At 40.8% G+C, this 23,204-nt stretch overlaps 1 protein-coding gene across 1 annotated transcript in view; it reads left to right on the top strand.

Annotated features, from left to right (window-relative positions):
- The window catches only part of RAPGEF5 (Rap guanine nucleotide exchange factor 5), an 863,712-nt gene that overhangs the window by 340,071 nt on the left and 500,437 nt on the right, over positions 1-23,204 (top strand). The window contains exon 3 of the mRNA XM_069211465.1: positions 10,244-10,350. Coding sequence (XP_069067566.1) covers positions 10,244-10,350 — 107 coding nt within the window. The remainder of the gene's footprint in view (positions 1-10,243; positions 10,351-23,204) is intronic.

A 23,204-nucleotide genomic window follows, 5' to 3' on the forward strand; every position in this document is an offset into this window, starting at 1 on the left:
CACCAGGGAAGCATTCTTTGCAGCACAGAAGACATGCCCTACTTTGGAGGGTTTGCGGCAGGAGGCTGCAGACCAGGCGGCTGGCAAGGAGCCAGGATCACACCTGATCTATTGGGAGGATGACCTCCTGTTTAGCGAGCCTAAGGTTCCGGAGCCTGAGTCAGCCCGCGTGCTGATTGTACCTCAGAGCTTCAGGGCCTTCCTACTGGGGTTGGGTCATGATGTGCCTTTAGCTGGACATTTGGGGCAGGACAAGACATTTGAGAGGCTTGTCACCCACCTTTACTGGCTCCTAATGCGCAGGCACTCAGATGCACATTGCAGGTCTTGTAAGACGTGCCAGGCAAGTGGCACGATTGGGGGGAAATGTAAGGCTCCCCTCCAACCTTTGCATGTTGTCAGTACTCCCTTTGAGAGGCTAGGCACTGACGTTGTGGGGGCTCTGGATCCCAAGACAGCCATGGGCAACAGGTTTATCCTGGTCTTGGTGGACCATGCCATCTGTTACCCAGATGCCATTCCTTTGAGATCAATCACTTCCCCTGTGGTGGGTCATGCTTTTTTTTTTTTTACCCGCATGGGGTTCCTACTCAGGAAGTGGTATCCGATAGGGGTACCAACTCCATATCCACGTATATGAAGTCTCTGTGGAAGTAGTGTGGGGTAACCTACAAGTTCACCACCCCTTACCACTCCAAAGTAATGGTCTGGTTGAGAGATTCAACCGCACCTTAAAAGGCATGATCCTGGGCCTGTCAGAGCACTTGAGGCGGACATGGGACGTCCTCTTGCCATGCCTTCTGTTTGCCTACAGGGAGGTGCCTCCAAAGGGACTTGGGTTTAGTCCCTTTGAGCTGATTTATGACCACCCTATGAGGGGACCTTTGAGTCTGGTTAAGGAAGCTTTGGAGAAAGCACCTAGTAGACCCCCCAGGATGTCTTCAGTTACATGCTGGCTCTGAGAAACCAGACTGCCAGCTTTAGGTGTCTCGCTCAGGAGAACCTGGAAGCAATCCAGGAGGACATGAAACGCTGGTATGACCAGAATGCCACTCTGGTCGAGTTTCAACCTGGACAGAAAGTGTGGGTGATGACACCAGTGGAGCCTAGAGCACTCCAGGATAAGTGGACTGGGCCATTTGAGGTGGTGGAGTGCAAGAGTGACGTCACCTACCTGGTGGACTTGCGGTCTCCAAGGAACCCTTTAAGGGTCCTACATGTCAACTGCCTCAAGCCACACTTTGAGCGGACTGAGCTGTCAATGCTCCTTGCAACAGATGATGGGGCAGAGGAGGAGAGCGAGCCTCTTCCTGACCTCCTGTCTGCAGAAGGAAAAGATGGGTCAGTGGAGGGAGTGATCCTCTCCTCCTCCCTGACTGAGGAGCAGCAGGGTGAGTGTCATCACGTGTTGGGACAGTTTTCCTCACTGTTTTCCCTGATCCCAGGAGTCACACACTTGTGCACACATGATGTGGACACTGGGGACAGTACGCCTATTAAACAGAAGGTTTACAGGGTGACTGACGGGGTCAGGAAATGCACTAAGGATGAGGTATCCAAAATGCTTGCCCTAGGGGTTATTGAGCACTCCAGCAGTCCTTGGGCCAACCCAGTGGTATTGGTCCCAAAGGCTGCTGCACCTGGTGCCACTCCAGAACTCAGGTTCTGTGTGGACTACCGGGGACTCAATGCGGTCAGCAAGAGTGACGCACACCCCATCCCCTGAGCTGATGAGCTCATTGACCAGTTGGGAGTTGACAAGTACCTCAGTACGTTTGATTTAACATCTGGGTACTGGCAGATTGTCTTTACTGAGGGGGCCAAGGAGAGGTCAGCATTCTCTACCCCAGATGGACACTTTCAATTTAAAGTGATGCCATTTGGGATGAAGAATGCCCCTGCCACCTTTCAGAGGTTGGTCAACCAGGTGTTGGCTGGACTGCATGAGTTCAGTGCCGCCTACCTGGATGACATTGCTGTGTTTAGTTCCATATGGGAGGAACACCTGCAACACCTCTGTAGAGTGTTAGAGGCCCTGCAGAAGGCAGGCCTCACTATTAAGGTGAGCAAGTTCCAAATAGGGCAGGGTTCTGTGGTGTACTTAGGACACCAGGTGGGGAGTGGCCAGGTGGCACCCCTACACCCTAAGATTGACACAATTCTGGCTTGGGAGCCTGCCAAGAACAAGACTGAAGTGAGAGCCTTTTTAGGTCTCATAGGATACTACAGGAGGTGTGTTAAGGGATATGGTACCATTGTTAACCCCTTAACTGAGTTGACTTCTAAGAAGCAACCCAGGAAAATGATCTGGACAGAGGCTTGCCAGAACACTTTTGATGCCCTGAAGGCTGCCATGTGCACAGCACCTGTGCTGAAGGCACTTGACTACTCCAAGGAGTTAGTTGTGCAAACAGACGCCTCAGAGCATGGTATTGGAGCAGTACTGTCACAACTTAATGAAGAGGGCCTAGATCAACCTGTAGCCTTCATTAGCAGGAGGTTACTACCCAGGGAACATAGGTGGAGTGCCATAGAAAGTGAAGCGTTTGCTGTGGTCTGGGCACTGAAGAAGCTAAGACCCTACTTATTTGGGACTCACTTCTGAGTTCTGACCGACCACAGGCCCCTCAGTTGGTTAATGCAGATGAGTGGTGAGAATCCAAAACTGTTGAGGTGGTCCATTTCCCTACAGGGGATGGACTTTACAGTGGAATACCGTCCTGGTACAGAGCACGCCAATGCTGATTGTCTGTCCAGGTTCTTCCACCTTAGTGATGAGAACTCCCATGAGGTTGGGTAGTTGCTCCCCACTTTCAGCTGGGGGGGGAACACGTGTTACACTTTTCATCCTTGGCGTGGTCTCCCTTAACTTTTTGCCTCTGTTCCCCAGGTTGTTGATGTGTGCTGGACTCTGATTTTACTGTTTTTGTTACTCTGGGCACTTTATCACTGCTAACCAGTCCTAAAGAGCAAGTGTTCCTTTACAAAATGTGTATGAAATTGGCTTATCCATGATTGGCATATTTGATTCACCAGTAAGTCCCTAGTAAAGTGCACTAGAAGTGCCAGGGCCTGTAAATCAAATGCTACTCGTGGGCCTGCAGCACTGCTTGTGCCACCCACATAAATAGCTCTGTAATCATGTCTCAGACCTACCACTGCAGTTTTAACAGTAAATTCGACTTGGCAAGTGTACCCACTTGCCAGGCCTAAACCTTCCCTTTTCATACATGTCAGACGCCCCTAAGTTAAGCCCTAGGTAGCCCCAAGGGCAGGGTGCAGTCTATGGTTAAGGTAGGACATATAGTAATGTGCATAGTAAGAGAGACTTTGCTTTGAAGTAGGCCTGCTTCAAAGTAGAAAATGGGTATAAGAAGGTCACCCAAAACCACAGACTTTAGAACACTTCTGGAAACCAAGAGGAACCTCTGCCTGGAGAAGAGCTGAAGAGCTGAGGAAGAAGAGCTGCCCTACCTGTGATTGTGCTTTGTGGAGCTATCCTGCAGTTGCTGCTTCTGTCAGAGTAAGAGGGCAAAGACTGGACTTTGTGTGCCTTCCATCTTGTGAAGAAATCTCAAAGGGCTTGATTTAGAGCTTGCCTCCTGTTGTTTGAAGTCTCAGGGACAGCAAAGACTTCTCTCTGCCAGCACCTGGAGTCTCTGGAGAGACTCCTACTTTGCCCTGTGGTGCCCATCCAGTTTCTGGGACCCTGAAAGGAGAAGATGGCAGCCCAAGAGTGAGAAATCCATGCACAGAGCGCTGTGTTGGAAATATTTGATGCAACTCCGATCTGCGGCTGAAGAAAGGACGTGCTGCCGGCTCTGTGGCTGAAAATCAACGCTCGCCAGAAACGTGACCGAAGACTCAGAGACTGAAACCCACGCTGCTTGGTTTTTGAATAATCGTGCAGCTGGATTTCCGACGCAAGTACCACTGGGCATGTAAAAACAATGCAAGGCCTGCATGGAACCAAGAGTGCTGACTGGATCGATGCATCGCTCTCCTCTGGAGAGAAGAAATTACACGCCCTGAAACGACTAAAGGAGAAACGACGCAAGGTCTCGCTAGTGAGTGAAATCGACACATCGCAAGCCCTTTTTGATGCACACTCACCCATTCAGGGTTATTTTTGATGCACCCAAGGTACATTTTCACGCTAACAGTGTTAGTGTGTGTTTTAAACTACTTAAAGACTCTCTTTGATTTTTAAATGATAACTTGACTTGTGTATTGTGGATTTATGTCGTTTTGGTCTTGTTTTGTTTAGATAAATATTTCCTATTTTTCTAAACTGGGGTTGTGTAATTTTGTAGTGTTTTCATTAAGTTACTGTGTGTGTTAGTACAAATACTTTACAGCTAGCACTCTGAAGATAAGCCTACTGCTCTGCCAAGCTACCAAGGGGGTAAGCAGGGGTTAGCTGAGGGTGAATCTCTTTTATCCTGACTAGAGTGAGGGTCCTTGCTTGAACAGGGACTGCCTTTTTATGAACCTGGGCAAGTAGCCAGCCATACACTGCGAGGGCTGCATGCCTCTGTAGATTCACACTACATGAGATATTACTAAGAAAGCTAAATATGCTAATTTGTTACATATAAATTTGGTGTTCTTAATATTTTAAATTGTAATGTCTGGAGTTGGGAAGAATAAACATACTACTTGCGAAGAAATTTGAGTTGTGCATGATGGCTCAGTGAACTAAACGTTTACTGCTGGTTACGCACCCTACAACAGCTATCCCTTCTTTCCGAATTTGGGAAATTGATTACTGTTACTTTGGTAATCCTAATCCCTGTTACATACCTCTCATAGAATTCCCAAGAACTGTTGCAGGAAAAGCTGAATAAAGATAATTTCGTATGTTTAAAAGGGAGTAGCTTAAATGTGCTTTGTAATGAAATACATTATGTGCTTCTTCTTGAATGTATAAAAGTTATTTTTTGAATCAATTATTATTTTTCACTCTAGTCGATATTAATGGAATAGCAATAAAATCAAGGCAAACCTTCATGAGTATCAGCTTCTATGGCTTGCGCATATTCTCCATGTTTTTTGGTAATCCTACAGGAAAAAACGCCGATGTATTAAGAAAATGCTTTGTAACAGCAGGCTAAGCAGCGAACTTGTGTGCTGAGTGTGTCTTTTAGTTGCTTACTGAAGACTTTAGCTGTGTTAGCAAACATCCTGGAGCTGCCAACACGCTCAGGTTTATATATATGCATGTAACCTCGCCCTAACCACTGAGTCTGCAAATAACCATTCGACTGGTGGTTCACACAGCAGATCTCTACAATGCATTTTCTTAAAATTAGACGTTTATAAAACGAAATAAAGAAACAAGAATGGTGATCTTAAGGAAAATATGTTCATGGAACATAGATGAACACATTGCTATTTTGGAATTTAAGAACATTGTAACTTTTTATAGACACTTATAGGCAGTGCTTTAAATGGAAAAATAGAAGTGCAGGTACTCTGTAATAGAGTACCTGCTTGTTTCTCAGAAGTGCCGGTACTCTCCAATTAAAAGTATTACATTTTTCTTGAGATAAGCCGGTACTCTCCCTCTCAAAATAAAAAAGTGCCGGTACTCAGTACCGGAGAGTACCGGCCCATTTAAAGCACTGCTTATAGGTACAACACTGAACTTCATCAAGTCACGACTTCTCTTGATGAGTAGCTCATATTGATTAGCTGCTCACTCTAGTGGTACCAGTGCTGAATCTTCGTGGCATGTATCTTCAGCATATTTAATGGAGTTATAAATCAAGGGCATAGATTTGGCCAGCGTTACTGTAACCCATTTCTTTAAAAAAACATTTCATTTATTTGAAAAATAGCAAACCAACAATGTCACCTCGCACCAAGAGAGTAGACAGAAGATCACACGTGCAGATTAGTCATGATTCAGGAAAGGGTAGAGGAACTGGATTAACTGCCCCAGACAATTTTGTTTTATAGAAAATGTGAAAGAGATGGATCTTGGACCTTTTTTCAAAACTAGTGTGAATGAAAAACTAATTTTTACCCAAAATCTCTGGTATTAGTATGTTAATGTATGTATTCTGGGCCATCACATGGGTAGGATTGCTGCAGCTGCTTTCCAGTTGTTTTCTAGCACTTTTTGGGCTCTAGCTCTCCTGTTTCAGCATACATTTAAATAATAAAAATTTAACTTGAACTGTTCCTTTGTTATGCAGCTAACACACCCAGATCACTAAGTGTTGCCAAATACTGTTTTTTTTTTCTCTTTTCTGTGCCTACATGTTCCCTTAGCTATAAACTGTCCTTTGGATCAGAATCCATAGAGGGGGGTCCCGCAAAATGTGTTTGTCTACAGCCCCACAAACATCTCTGGCATGCATGAACATAGTAAGGCAGTGGAAAGTATTTGTAAAATTATTACAAAGCAACAGAGCCACCTTACAACTGGTCTGTGGTAATTTGGGTGGTACCAGATTGATATTTGAGTGTCAGATGCATGTTGGATGTGGTTGAGGCACATAAAGCAGGCTAGGGAAACATTTATAAAACACACCGGGCCCATTATTATATATATATATATATATATATATATATATATATATATATACATGTTTACATTGTTTACATTGTAGGATAGTAGGTGGCATAGCAGTATCAGAGTAAAATGATAGGAATAAGTGATGATTACATTTGAGATGTTAATGCAGTTTTAAATCCGAAAGAGGGGATCTAGAGTACAGTTTGAACAGGAAGATGGGAACCAGAACACAGTCTGGCTGGGAAACATGAGAGAATTAGTCTGAAGCACCCAAAAAAGTGAAAGCACACAGTAAAGTTTGAGGCAACAAGTTATATGTGAGGCAAGCGAAGATTTCTGGACTGGAGTCAACTGGCTTGTATTTGAGATAGGTAGATATGGGTTAGCTCGTTAGTAACCTTAAAGACCATGATTAGCTATTTTAAATTGTCCTCTTTTTACAGCAGCTAACAACTAATTTGATTATGTTAATGGGATGTGTGAGTGCATACGTTGGTTATAAAGAAAAGTGTTGCTTAATTTGGTTTAAGTGTTAAGTTACACTGAAGAACTTAAAATCAATTGATCTGTTTTGGAGAATGTTCTCGGAATGGATAACAGACCCATATGGCAAGAATAACAACCTAGCCATTACCCATGGTCAAATGGTAATCTATATTCAAGACGTGAATGGGCGAACCGTTGATCAGTCCTGCTTAAATCTAATTTTCTCTGAATATTTCAGTGTTTTTAGAGGTTCTTGAAGGAAGTGAATAGTTGTATGAAAGTACCTAAGATGTTGGATCCCTAGGTCTGGGCAGTTATTTCAGTTATTATACAGTGGGAATCAGGAGCCTCTTCATTTATACTAGCATTTATAGCTTCATTTGTATCTGGATTTGTCATCGAAGAAATCTATTTTGGTCCACCTTAAAAATCATAACGACTCATTAATTATAAATCAGTCTAGATTAGAGATCATCATCATAAACCTTGTATTCAATTTACAAGAGGATAAATTTTAAAGGTACAAATAATAACACATTTCATCAGCAGTAAAACATCATTCAGTAAACATGATTAGTTAAAAGACAGTAAAACCTTACATAGATAAGTAATATATACAGCCACATATAAAATCAAAGAAGATAAATTGCATTAAATTGAAAATGCCCTCCCGAAAGGGTAATACGGCACTCAGAGTACGGTAAATTCTGCCACCAAAAAGAATACATGCTCAGAAGGGAGTAACTGTAAAAACAAAGGATCTTAGACCAGGAGGGGGTTGTTTACAAATCATTAAGGATTGGTTGTATGCCACAAAATTGACAGCAAAAATGTCCCGAAACAAAAAATCGTTGCTCAGACACAGACTGCAATATTATCAATGTTACATACACCCCATGTAAAATACAATATTACTAGGAAAACTATGCACGGTTGGGGCATCAGTTATAGTTACCTTAGGGCACGAGTTATAGTTACTTGAGCTAACCATACCTATAGCTGCTGAATTTCTATGGTTTTGAGGGTTATCTTATGAATTTTAGCAAGGAAGCTATTTGGAGACCATTTTTTCAGTATTATGTTTATTTTATTTTATTTTTTATTGTATAATTAAATTAAATAAACATCAGATGGTTCACAGAGTTCAAGTTCACCTTCTGCTTTTGTCATGACAATGTCAGAGGTGAAATCTATTGTCTTATTAAAAACGACCCTCGCTTCCTGTCCTCTATCACTGTTTTTCTGCATATCGTTCTTGCCTTACACCTTATTCTCTGTGTGGTCCTCACTAATGTCAAGGATTCAGTCCAGCTCCCTTCTTTCAGCTCAGTTCTAGGAGGCATAAAGCATTTTCTTACTTAACTTTATTTTCCAACTTCACTAAGTTACTTCTGTCAAAATAATGTGAGTATGCCAGCCACTTCATTATCTTTCTACCAGGACTGTGCCACTAGATCTCCTTTTGATCCCCTTTAACCATTGCAGCAGGTGTTGCCCACTTCGACATCTGATGATTTGTGTCTGAAACTAACTAGGCAACAGGTGCGTCGACTGCAGGATATTTTCACACAGTACAAACATGCACACCCTGGGTACATTCATAAAAGGACATGGATGGTTGGCATATTCCCCCTCACAACAGTGTCCTATTTTAACTCGTACTGTATCTGAGCTCATCTTGCTATACCTTTGGTGCGTTATTGCACATGTTTACTAGTCTCCATGCTTCACTTTTTGTAGCAAACACTAGTAAATGACCCAAAAGCATATATTCCAATCTCAAATTAATCAGACACTCTTGACATGTGTGCTAGTTATTTTGCTTCTTAACAATTTATCTGACCTTGCTGTGCCATAATTTAAAAATCTAAAATAATTCCTATGTTTATTTCTCTACCAACAAAGGGAAGCCAGGTGGTTTTTATAATTTCTTTACAGTGAAGCACTTGTTCTTTCTCTTGACTACCTGTAGCAACCCTTTTTATTTATTTCATCTTGATTACCTCTGTTTTTCTTCAAATGGCCTTTTGCAAATCCATCAGCCTTTTTAGTCTGTGTCTGTCTGGTGCCTTTACTGTTAGTTTGTACTTTGACCTTGTCTGTGGTGATGGTGGGCCCTCCAGTAAGCGGCAAAAATTTCAACCTTCTCTATGTTCTGCAGACGCTTCAAAACTATATCAATTTTCATCTCTCTCTTTTCTCCCTGTGTTTGCCCTATGCATCTTAACACTTAAATTGCTAGTGTTGGGCTCCGGCTCTCAAGTCAAAAATATGGACAAAAGCAATAGCTCTTGCATTGACAAGACCTATAGGCTTTGACAATGCATGTTCCTGTGGCCCTACTCTCACATGAAGCCTACCGTGAAACCCCGCCTGCTGTCCCTTTTATCTTTTATTGTCTTGTGTTTCCCAGGTTCTATTCTCTCATTAACCTATGAATTGGCTTCTCAGTCTCCTTATCTCTTGGGTCCATCTGTGCCCTCAGTATGTGTCAATTTCCCTGGTCCAAGCATATCTGCTAGTCATCCCTACATACAGCACCTCAGAGGAGACTGCTTGCAGTACCAAGTGACATCTTTCTTCCCGGGGAAGTTCCAACCCCTGTGTCATTCTAGTCTTTCAACATCAGCCAGTCCCATGTATAATAACATGCCGAGCGCAGGGTAAGGCGTCCCTCAGGCTGCTCCATCATTGCAAATGGCCCCGGGAATAAGGGTGGCTAAAGACCATGCCCCACTTACCTCCACCCGCCCAGCAGACTTATCAAGCAACTCTGCCAGTGTAATCGTCACACTGACAACCACTCCTTCCTAAATAATATGTTTCGCATTGTTTTGTCAGATACTAAAAGTATTAACAAATCTAGAAATCATCAGTTAAAGTGGTGTCATGGATTAATACAATTCTCTAAACAGTTGCTGCTTGAAGAAGTGTAAATATACCGTTGCCAAAGTAGTACTAGTATTCACTTTCGATCGAATCTCTCGCCAGTCTGTTTATGCACTCGTGATAATTACGGCCCATGTAAAACATTACTTTGCGTGCTTTCCCTGCAGGTATGCCCAACTCGTGTTTTTGGGTTTGTCTATGCAACTATTGCATGCCATCTATATTGAAATAGTGAATAATGGAATTCTCCAGCTTTGGTTTACGCACTTTAAAGATTGTCATCCACTGCTTGCAGCAAGAAATATTCAAACGCCTATATTTATCTTCCTTCATTTCTTCACTTAGTTTTCAGCAGAGAGAGTTACCTGTGCAGGCAGAGCCTTGAGAAATGCTTTCACTGGACAATCATCTGGGTTGATTAAAGACCGAATGTATCTGACTGGATTTTGCAGGTAATACCACAAAAACATAATATGGTTTGCACGAAAAGGTGGCGCATATATATTGGTGAGCTTACCATACATAAAAGCGTATATATCAGTGGGTTCCTGATTTGTTTGTTTAGAACCTATTAATATAGAATTTTTCTTTCCTCTAATATGCATGCAATAAAGTAGACAGTACTTTTAATGAAATATTGTATATTTTTTATAGGTTCCTTTCTCTCTGTAATACCAAAAGTGTAATGTATTTTTTCATTCTAAATGAGTGCACCATTTGCGAAGCCTTACGAATGGAAAAGAGAAGTGAAAGATACGATGCTTACATGGTCCTGAGATAAATTTGACACTGATAGCCTTTTCATAGACATACACACTAATTATTTTTTGTGTGCAGAGTTGATACATGACACTTTCAAGTATGCAGTAAAGGTAACCGTTAAATGGACTTGTTCATTTGCCTTTCCTAACAATGTTGCATGATGTATAGGGGTTAGTTGGTACCCTGACTTGAACCACATACCTAAGTGGAGTGCATGTGTAATACAGAGCACAACCAGAGAATTTTTAACTAAGGCTACCCGTAAGTATGGGAAATGTTTTCATGGGTAGAAAGAAAAAGTTGTGACACTAATTTCAGGCTATGGATTGCATTTGCAACCACACACTTCAGTATCAATGGGATATTTGACAGGGCCAAGCTGAATCACCAAACAATTAATTCCTCATAATATCTAACTTTCATTAATGTACAGTGTGGGTATTTGGATTGATGAACTCAACTGGAGCTTCTGTGACCAAGCAGTTTAATCTGAATGGGAAATATGATCTGAAAACCACACATGAACCTCCTCAATTTAATTTTTGACTTCCTCATTCATGACATATGTCAATACCCACAAAAGGTATAATTTACTCTGAGAAGAACATTGAAATATAGAGAGTTTGGTCCTTTCTCATACCCAGCTTATTTTCGTATGTGCGAGACCAAGGGCTAAACCTATGACCAGATGACTAACAATTCTAACTCATGGAACTATTCCAGTGCATCCCCGTCTCTCATTGTGTATCAATATGAAACAGAAAGTTGTTTATCTTGTGTCATGGAAGATTGTCTATGTTGGCTTTCGTAACGAGAGAAACGTTAATTGGTATTGAGAAGGAATATCATTCATCACTCATTATAGCATCTCATACCAACATTACTTAATCCAAGAGACCTTAGGCAGTACGAGCGCAATAATAATCATTCTTTTTCCTGCAATAGGAAGTAAATCTTCTCAGCAATACATAGTCTGGGATTTCACGAGGATTCGTGTTCTAGTGGAAAAAAAAGTTGAATTAATATGAATATTAAAAGAAGTGCTGGAGAGCCATCAATATTCCATCAGATACATGTTTTTTAACAAAACAACTTTCTAGCACATCCAGGTTCGGCAAAAAGCAAGATTATACCAATACATTCTGACAAAGTTTGCATTTTAGGATAGTGTAAAAGTTCCGGAACACAGCACACTCAAGAGGAGGTACTCATTAGAAATTGATATCCAAAGTAAATGCAGATGTTACAATGATGTGAGCTTCAAGCTATTAAAACATGTCCAAACACATGCAATAATCATGGATAATTGCTGGAGAAAAAATATTTAATAATGTTTAAATAAATGTGCAGCAGAGCTGAAAATTCAATAATCACCGTGAACCATAAATAACATTTCCCTTGTGTCAAGAAATCAGTTTCCTGCCCATCCTATAGGCTTGTGTCCATTCAAAGATTATTGCAGTGCTGGTGTGTCCCAGTGCTTAATTTGTGCTTGTTTTTTCCGGTGCAGAGCACCTGCACTTATTTTTGAGGGCTGGTAATTATTTTTCTGCCTCAAGCATTTACTGCAAACAAAAGACACCTATGGGAAAGACGGAGGAAGAGAAAAACGAGAAAGCGTCAAAAAGGGAGAAAGCAGAAAGCTGCAAGAGTGGGCTGAAGGGGCAGGGAGTGGATTTAAATTTATTGAAGAGGCATGAGATGGCTCCAGAATTACACTGCCTCAGTATTCCGTCTTCGCACATTTAATTACAGCAGCTGCATGTTTAAGACGAGGGCTTTGGGCACTGGCACGTTTTTATTTACAAATTAAGCACTGTGTGTGTCCTATTTTTTTGTAGAATGTGGCTGTTGTGTGAACTCTTTAATGTGCTTGTGGGTGGAATGTGAAACTCTTGGTGGGTAATGTAGAGTTTTAGGGGAGGACAGTAGCTCTACTGTAAATTATATCTGGACCTCTGCAGTGTGTAAAATGTTGTAAACCATAAACTATAATTAGTACTATGACTACCGTGATTATTGGTGCAAAAAAGTTGATGACCTTGTCACAATTGTTAGTTGGAAAGGAAAGAAGGGGAGGAAGAATATGTAGAGACCCCATTTTTCAATACTGTAGAGGACAGTACTCAAAATATTTTGACCATTCTCTGCTTTACGAAGTACTACAGTTTTGAAATTGTTTTGATTAAAATTTTCTTGAAGTGACCATAATTAGAGTTTGCCATGGAAGCGTTAGTCTTTATGTTGATGAAACTTTTCATGAGAGTGTTCCACCATGACTGGTGCCCAGAAGCGTCGGTCAGAGAAATGGTTGTAGATTTTGGTAATGGATATGAAGGAATACAAAAGGCATTGTATAAGGTTCAGAACATCGGGGAGTAAAATTTGAAATTGTCTGTGTCATATCTGTCTCATCTGTGAGTGTTCAAGGAGCTGCTTGTTACTGTGAATGCCCAACCCATCCTATTGTACTTGACATTGAATACTGCAGGTGGCATGGCAATTCAATGAAGAAGCCTATTGGTCTGCAAGTCACACTCATGCTTCATCTACTTGACCTGCAATCCCGATTTATAATCTTAAGGAATGTTCCCTTTTATGGGAAGTTCATACATACTGCATGGACTCGGAAGTGTTGCATCATTGTATGCACAAACAAATAACAAGTATTACACAATATTGTTCTATTCACCACCTTCTAAGCCAGGTGGGCGTACACTGTTCCAGTCCTAGTGTTTCTGCTAGTTTCGTGGCACAGGTTTCTGTGACTTTTTCCCTAACAGCTACTCTCGATAATGTTTATTATGGCCAGATTTGTAATAAGAAGGGACAAAATCGTTCTTGGCTGTTTATTGAGGGTGTTATCACAGTGTGATATAGCAAACTGTTCTCACGATGGGATGTTTAACAAAGATCTCACAACAATATTTACTCACTTAGATAAAATACATGGTAGATATTGTTGGGGGAATCTGATATAGTCTGCTGTGTTCCTGTGTAAAGAAGTAAAACACACTGGATACCCAGCCCTTCCAGCTGAGGTATGGGCCCGCACACCATGTTTTAATCATTATACATTAAGTAGCACTAGAATATTTCCTATGAGTGCGTGGCTTCTCTTAAATGGAAAAAGCGTTGATCTGATTCTGCATGAAAGAGTGTTATCATACTGGCTTATAGGTCGTAATTAAAATTAATTCCTTGAATATGTTGGCGCGTTGGTCCTTAATAAGTAAACTTACAATGGGACACGTATAGGTCGATGTACCTTTTGACTCGTTTAAGATGTTCTTGCCATAGTGCCAGTACACAAACAATAATCACTACACAATAATCAATAATCATTAATCAAGTCAACAATCAATAATCAAAGGAGTCAGTAATTTCCACACACTGTGACTTTTCAGCCATGAATAACCACACCTTTAGTAAATGTTTAGTAAGTTTATTTCCCTTATATTAACAATGCTAAAGTCATGTAGATTAATCTCCAAATCAAATGAAACGCAAATATTAATATTGGTTAACCAAAAAGACGCAAGAAACATAACCTAATCAAAGCTTGAGTCACAATGCATTCTAAAGCATCAGTCAAATCATTAGTAAAATCTGCTTCAATAGTTCTGCATATTCCATAGAATTCAGCAAAATAATTTGTCAACCATTTGTCTCCGTAAAATGTCAGTCGTCATATATATAACCTTAACTAACCCAAATTAGCATCAGCATGTGGGGCTTCATGCAAAACAATTTAGAACACAAATTTTGGAAAAACATCTAACTGAGAAACTATCAAAAATAGCGCAATTGGTACCTAGAAAGAAAAGGCATAATTCAGTCACATTGTCATATCTACCTATCCACTCTGTGGGTCAGCAAGCAGAATCAGTCTTCGTCCTCAGGTCATCAATCGATCAGCAAAAACATCAGGCTCTCAGTCAAAGAGTATGAGCCCAATGACAGAATCTCAAATCTCTTCTTCTTCCACCGTCACTCTAGATCTCTACTTTCACAATCTCAATCTGTCTAAGTTCCCTCTGTCGCGTAAATGTAAATTTTGCACTTGTATAGCGCACTACTCACCCGTTAGGGTCTCAAGGCGCTGTACTCATACCGTTATGGAACCCCTCCTGGCTTTTCCCTGTGAGGTGCCCACTCCTGGGCACCCCCAGGGTGAAGCCAGGCATCCAAGCGCTGTTGGGGCCATTGTGGAGATTAAGCAAGCTATTGCCCAGAGTTGCAGAGTGGGACCCATTAATTAGATTAGGCACCGAGGCGAGAATTATCTGGTCCAAGGGAATTGAGCCCAAGACCTGCCGAAGCAGGACTTGAACCCTGGTCTTGAGCCAGATCTCTGCTTCAGGGTCTGCCGCTCTAACCATTGTGCCACACTTCTCTCGCGTTGTTATATCAAAGTCACCCAAACAATCCCCTAATTCCCAATTGGTCAAATTACATTATTTCTCTGTCCAATAATTTTCATATACCAAATCTATGAATTCTAGTATTTCACACTTCACACGTCGTTGATTGGTCTGCTTTACGATGTTGTCATCATCTGGCTGATCAGGTGTCAAATTTGTTGCATCTTCTTCTCCAGTCAGTGTCTTCATTGTTTGCGTCCTGTGAAAGATCCTCTAACACCCATTACACACATATTGATACATTTTAAGGACACTGTCTGCTGTTAGTCGGTTCTTATGGAAAGCTTCTACTAAGCATTTTAGCAAGACAATGAGCATTTCACAGATAGTTCACTCTGTCAGCATTTTTCATTAAACGCTAAGAAACACAGCTTCTGCATGAGGCCTGGCAAACTAGGCCAAGACACTCGCTAAGTTAAGGCCTACAATTAATAATCTAAAACATACTTCATAACCCTTAATATGACATATAACTACATTAACCTAATACATTTTCAATATTTCAAAAGCATTTATAATTATTTAGTATATCTTGTGAACACTGCTGGCCATTTTTCAGGGTCACAATTTCAAACATGCACATTATTTTTTCTATGTTATTCGTTTTCTACATAAGTCATTATTAAAAATACAGAAACGCTCATTAATACATTTCTAATTAAGACATCTGCTTCAGCAAATACATATAAGTATGTTTTACTGAATACATGTGACACTTGAGAAGACTGGACAACTGTTCAGTATATTGCAAAGCGTGCAAAGTGGTGAAAACTTGAAAATAGGAGAGCGTACATATACAGCAATAAAAATATAGAAACACGTTTCAAGCGAATGTTATGTGTTGATGTTAACAAAAATGCAATCTCTTTCTCTTTCTTGTTGTATAATGATATAATGGCTTTGATAATGTAGTTCGGAGCAGCTGTCAGCTAGAACTGTAATCTTTCTGAAGATCAAAGTAAAGCTCTGCAATAGCTCGGAGGCCTTTGTGGTGCTCTTTCCTCCTTAATACCCTGTGGTTTTAAAGTAGCTTCTGTGGTGGTGTAATGTCACTCCCATCAAAGTAAATTACCACGCAGCAATGCTCTTATGTGCTCTGTCTGGGAATAGTACTGCATTTGTATGTTCATACTGTTAGTGTGCTTGAATGTTAAATAGAAGTATGCAAAACAAAAAGCGTTTTTTTCTGTTTGAATATTATTTTTTAATTGCATGTTGAGGAATTGGAAAATGTCACGATTTTTTCGGCCTACTAAAGGTGCAGAATTATTTCTCAACACAGAAACAACTCTATTTATCGCTCAGCGCAGTTGTACCCATTTTTCTCTTTTTCTGACTGAGTCGTCTCATCCCTTTTATAAAGACATTGCTTTGTTGTTTCTTAAGTGTGCAGCCTCAGTTTAGATACGGTGCATTAGCGTTCTCCTTAGTGTAATTTACTGGATTATAATCTTTTTACCGACCGTTGTGATGTGTGGCTTGTTTTCATGCACTACCTTTCATTTTCTTTCATTTGCTTGCTCTTTGTAGTCTGTGTTTAATATTGTTTCGTTCAGTGTTGAAACTGCTGTTAGAGGGATCTTTTGCTTAAATGGACTCCCTTATTTATGTTCTCTACCTACTAGAACTAAGCTCTGGTCCAACTGTTCCTGGAACTAATTTGACTCCCACCCATGAAATAAAACACTGGATGCCAGTAACGTATTATAGATATATTTTGTAAGGATATATAATGCTTGTTCCAAAATCCTTACCAACACCCCTAGGATGACCCCTATAGGAAAGTCATCCATTTCTGCCCTGATCACCCTCGTTTTATGACTGCTACTGGTGGTTACTGATTCTGAAAGTGCCCTGGGCTCTGCTGACCAGGCCCAGATCAATGCTCTGTCCTTACAGGTATAAGGTAATTGGGGTAATTCAAAATGGCCAAGGCAACCTGCCTGTAAGTCCCTAGTACATGGTAGAGACATGTAGGTTTAGAGACCCCCGGTGGACTTAATGCTCTTAAGTGTGTACTGTTGTGCACACTGTTGTGTCTACTGTCATTTCCAAGCCAGACCTGCCTTGCAGGTTGGTTTTAAGATAAAACTTTGCCCAAATTTGACTTTGGAATTAAAAGTACTTCCAAAGTCCAAAACTACTTTTTTATTAAATAAGTCACCCCTAAGGTCGGCCCGCAGAGCCCCAGAAGTAGGGTGTCTTGTTACAAAAAATAGGGACAGTATAAAATATGTTTTAAATGCTTTGGTGGTGAAAAACAGCCAAAGTCGTTTTTTCCCACTGTAGTGCTGCTAGCCCCATAGGCTAACATTGGAAGGCTTTAGTAAACTTGAATAAAGTCTAACGTTTGATTGGAGTTAGCTAGCAACACGATTCAGAGTGTTAAAAGAATAGGTACAATAAATCAAACCGCTTTCCCCAGTTGGATTCATTATAATTATTACAGGAAAGTAGATTTAACACTAACTATCATGAAGTTACATAAAGCATCTGTGCAACAGCCTCTTCTGATTGGTTAACCTTCTTATAGCCTGATCCAAGCTGCTCCCTGAGTAAGTATGAAGAATCCTGGGGCTGAAACAATGCATCCCTTTGGTGGGAGGAGATCTGTGTCTTGGAGAAGCCCTTACAGGAAGGGAGCAGGGGATATAAACAACTCCAAAGGCAGGAGCACATTTGTCACAGAACCTGGGCCTGTGACCCCACTTCTTTGATCCCCAGCCAGATGGGAGCACCCCCCCCACCAATTAGAGTAGGATCAGGCTGGAAGGAGAGGGGAGGGAAACGTTAGCCACACCTGTGGGCTGTGTTAGCCAGACTTGCACTTTACAGAAATAATGCATCCATGTTGATTTTTGAGAAACTGCATTCTGGTACAAAAATATGCCACACTTCCCAGGAATCACAGAGGGTGGCACCATTGTAATTGGTTTTGGGTGCCCCACCCACCTTGCTAGCCAAAAATGTGGAAACAATTTGGGAGATCTGAAGGAGCCTCTGAGATCCCTGCCTGAAACATCTGAAGAAGGACTGTCCTGCTGGACCTTTAGACTGCACAACAGAGGACTGCACCTGCTGCACTTTAAATGCTCCACACAAGAAATACTTTGCCAGTCTTCAGGGATAAGGAGTGGACTCCCTGAGCAGCAATAGGTAGAAAAGTGCTGGAAGATGCGACCTGCAGCATCTACTAAAAAAACAACTCCAGCTGACCAGCTTCATCTGGCTTTTCCTGGACCCGGTGCATTGTGGGATGTGGAGTCGCAGACCCTCAACAGGCAAACTAGAGCTTCTGAAATCTTGGCTGGTGCTGTGGGCCCTTTCTGACTCTCGAGCAACCTATCAGAAAAAGATCTGAAAGTTTGTAAACTTTTTGCCAACATTTGAGAAAAAAGCTTCTGTAGAAGACCGGCTTGACGTCAAGATTCAAGTGCCCGTCATTGATCCACAAGTCTGCCTGACCATGCTGGGTTGTCCCAATGAAGGCTCCAGAGCTCCCTGTCATTGACACCGAGAACAAAGACCTCCAGAGACAGACCAAGGCATTGCACTGAAGCAGGCCCCATCATCGAAGCAAACTCTGGATTCAAGGGCTCAATCTCTTGACATTGACAAGAAAGGCTCCAAAAAAGTGACTAAGTGCAAGGGTAAAATATTGGCGAGGACCTACTACTTAACCTATCTGAACTGTGCTCCATGACAGTTGGTCTAAAACGTTTACATTGTCCCTGTCCAGTGCGACCAGATAACCACAGTTGGCACTTTATGCTTTTTGGCAGTAGAATGCAGATTTTTTAATTTAATCTTTGAAAATGCATATCTCTGGTTCCCTACATTGGATTTTGGCCATTGTGGTGTCATTTACAAAGATAGAAATTGTCTATTTTTATAAATTGGTGTTGTATTTTCATCCAGTTCCGTATTTACTTATTCAATGTTTTGGTGATGTTAAATGCTTTACACTTAATTTAAGCCTGCCTGCTCATTGCCAAGCTACAAATGGCTGAACAAGGATTAATTTACTGAGACTTGAATAGACCTTAGTAGTAATTGTGGTACTATTGAGCTGAAGGTACACAACTCCACCTACTGATAACCCACTTTCCGACAACTGACCAACTCAAACAGTTTCCAGTGTGAGGCACTGTGATTATCTGCTATTAGTGCCCTGTTTTGTCAATGGCCCCCACTCTATGCAGGTTGTCCTATGTGCGGGTTTCAATTAAGTCCATTGAATTGGTTTCTTCCCATCCTCTGACATTTCCCCTGAAAGAGGCTATACTTATGTTATCCAATTTATTCCATCTCAGTCTAGGATGGGTAAACCACCACCTTGCCCCCTATGTAAGGTATTTCTTCTTGGCCTTTCGGGAGCATTTTGGCTCTTTCATGAAAAACATGCAGTAAGTACAACACACACTTCTGTGTGTCTCATGAATTTGGCATAGCATAATGCCACTTACAAGTACAAGTTATAGAGACAACTACCACCATGGCTTTTCTTAGTGTTAATTAAAACATGCACCTGATTCCTTTCTTCGTAAATCAACCTAGTGTGAAATCCCCCAGATATTTTATAAACCTATACTCCCTTGTGTCATTGTGTCAAGACATTACTTGATAGATTGACTGGTTGCACTGTACAAGTAGTGTTCAAGTGTTCAGGTATCTAATGGAGGGAAACAGTTTTCAGTTTCAAGATGAGAGGGGAGGCAGGTGGAGGAGAAATTGTGAGCATCCTCTTTAGAATACTCAGTGGAACATAGTGGGTACTGGAGAACATTTCATCGGAAACCCATTCACCCTGCCCTTGCTACATTGGCAGACTAAGAAACACTTCCAGTTTAGGCAAACAAAAGTTTCTATGGCATTATCCTACTCAGTATGGCAGATTTACATTTAACCTAAAGGTTCCAGCACTTTCAGCAGGTTAGTAATACTATTGATTGTCTCTTTCCAGCATTTCTTGGATGGCTGGTTAGAAAATGCACCTACTGGATCCTACTGACCAGACATTTGGCAGTGAAAAAGCAACCATCCAAGCAGCAACTTTGCATTCTGCAAGGTGCCCTTCTCAGGATTGCAGAAGGAGAATGGAATCAATATGTGTAATCAATAAGTAATATTGTTTTTGAGAAGTGACTGATACCTTGCAAAGAGACCTTCTGGGTTCAAACTGTTTGATTATAAACATGTATCATTAATTTGTTTATGGCACCCAACAAAGTTATTTTGCATGCCAAATTCTCTTATGCATCTTTCGTTTATTTCACTGGCACCTCTGAGAAAGTTCATTGGTGTTTTGGGTCACTGTTCAAACGCGGTGATTAAAAACAGATCAACAGTTCTTTACTAATGTTTCATGCCTGACGTCAGATATGGACCACAAAAAACAGTGCACTCTCATGTAATTGTGGTGCATGTATAGCTTTTTAGGGTTTTATAACTTTTAAAAATATGGGACCTGAATTAGAGTTTGGTGGACGGGTTACTTCATCACAAGTATAATGAATCTCCCATCCGATTTATTACAAGTGCGTTATAGCCAGGGCCACTGGAACTGTGATTGTGCAGCCACAGTATTTTTTGCATGATTATAGATATGCCTCATAGTCCATCATCCGTTGCATAATCTGCAAATTTTAACAAAAATAATTGTGTTTCTAGCTCAGATTATTCAAAAGGTATGAAAAACACCACTACATCTGCTGCGACTCAGTGAAATTCCCTTTGCAAAGTTTAACTGGTCACCTTTCTGTTGCTTATTGCTATATCTGGATGTTAATCTGCTACTAATGAGGTGCAACAGGCAGTGTTAAAAAGTTTAAGAATGACCAAAAAAAGGAACTAATACCATCATAAAATACTATCATACAGTGTGCTGCATTAAGTTGCGTAATTTGCCTTCTCTTTATGCCCTAATTTAGTCAATACTGCTGCATAATGCGGCCACTGTTGCATTATTCCAATGGTCCTGTTATACTCTCTGGCACTTGTAATAGGATATGCCGGATTTCCGTCGTAGTTTTCCAGCAGACTTGAAGACAACCAGTGACAGCTAGTTCAAGGAAGCGCTGTATATTCGCAGGTCGTAAGCCACAACAAATCTGATCAGAAATACAAGGCTCTGCCAAATTATTCCTCAATATGTTATATCTGATTGCATCAAAGGAAATAAAAACAGACTTAGCACATCTCTTTACCCACACAACCCGTATTTACAAACATATATTTCTGGTGGAATGTCCGTGGAAAATCGATGCAACGCATCCAAATCGCTGTGCGTTGTCATACGGTCTTTAGCAAGCACTTTATTTACGTGTTTTAATATATTTAGGTTCAAACCTTCAGATATTTTTTTAGACATTGATTGTGACATGCCCTATAGAAGTGCTGTTTTGTTAATTGTTGATGACAGAAGTCAGACTGCTTTACATTATTTAACAACATTATTGAGCCTGCCAAGGGAGGGGTATTTGAGCTTCCTTGACAACATCAGTATTTGCATTTAAAACAGGTTTAGCATTTACTACATGTGCTCTAGATAAGACATTGCTGCTTCAAATGAACAAAGTTCACACTGTAATAAAAAGGTTTCAGTGGGTTGGCTCTTGCATATTTAGATAGTTTACATTATTATTCCTTATGTTTTCTAGAGAGGGTCCCATACATCTGCACATGCCCAAGTAATTGTACAGGAGTCTATCAATTATGTGTTCTTCAATATCTCAGGATGCACCCCCTTCTTGCTGGAAATAATAACTTCGATTTTGCTTGATTAATTATCTGAGCGGAGATGAGGCTATTTGTACTGTGCAACTAACTTGTTCTTGGCTCTGAAATTATTTAAGACATTCAAGTATCTTGTAGGCTGACAGATGTTAAGTCAAACAATACTGCTCCAAACGACACACTGAAAAACAGGTTTGTTATTTCCCACCTTCTTTTGGCATAAGGTCACTGACGGCTGCCCAGTATTTCCCCATATCCTCAGGGCATAAACTAAATAATGAGGCAACAACGCACCCTTTCTTTAGGCCATGGTTGGTATACATTTCTCATGCAATGTCAATGAGGCCATAAGCGTTGTAGTAGAAACGAACAGGTTTATTTCACGCATTGTTCCTACAGGCACCCTCTAATGTACCTAGACAGGCAAAATAACTATAAAAGATGGACATTTTCAAACCGTTCGTTATTAGTTTCCTAACATTGAGTTAAGTATTACATACTCTGGTGCCCTGTAGGCTGAACGAAATACAGTCTTAAAAGGGATCAACATGTTTCATCACCCCGGTTTTACAATTTATTAAGTAAAATGCATGTAGAAATCTTTGCTTTCACACCTAAATGGGTAGTCATGTGGTAGTTAATAGGTCCTGCGTAGACACAATTTTTTTAAACGAAGAGGGATGAGCTGCTTGCCATAACTAATTTACATAGAAAGAAATATCAAATCTGAAAAAGGAACCCCCAAAGCTTTCAAGGCCTACTACAACTACCTACACTCACTATATTATTTAAGTAGTCTGGTGTAGGAGTGTACCTATATACAAAAAATATACAAAAACCATATCAAAATGCCTAATCTAACTTCACATTTAATTTTGCTTTTGACTTATACAGACAAGAATTGGAAGTGCCAATAGGTCTACTTTTAAAAATTATTTTTGTCCTCATTCACCTCCATAGGCAAGACGAGGGAGAAAACCTCGAGATTTTCTTTAGGATCTGGGGGGAGATGGTATCCATATCTTAAGATACATATCTTATATCTCAGAAGAGGCACTTGCCTGAAGTGACCCAATTCGCTAATGCATCCAGGCCGTGCAGCCCGATGTCAGAGCGTAAATAGGGCCGTTAATTGGTGTAATCATAGTACATTCTTCACACAAAACCTCAGAGATTGCCCGGTCCTAACCAATCCATTAAGGGGCACCAAAACATATATCTTCTATTTCTTACATCTTTCACCTCCGGTTTTAAGTTATAAATTAGAGAACCCTTCCATTCAAGAAACATAGAGGTGAGGGGCTAATCCACCTTCTGCATTTCTCCCTCCGGGCAAGTAACATCCCTCCCATAAAGTAACTTAGCACAGTCTCTGTTCACCTTAA

The sequence above is a fragment of the Pleurodeles waltl genome, chromosome 10, assembly GCF_031143425.1.
Source record: "Pleurodeles waltl isolate 20211129_DDA chromosome 10, aPleWal1.hap1.20221129, whole genome shotgun sequence".
NCBI lineage: Eukaryota > Metazoa > Chordata > Amphibia > Caudata > Salamandridae > Pleurodeles > Pleurodeles waltl.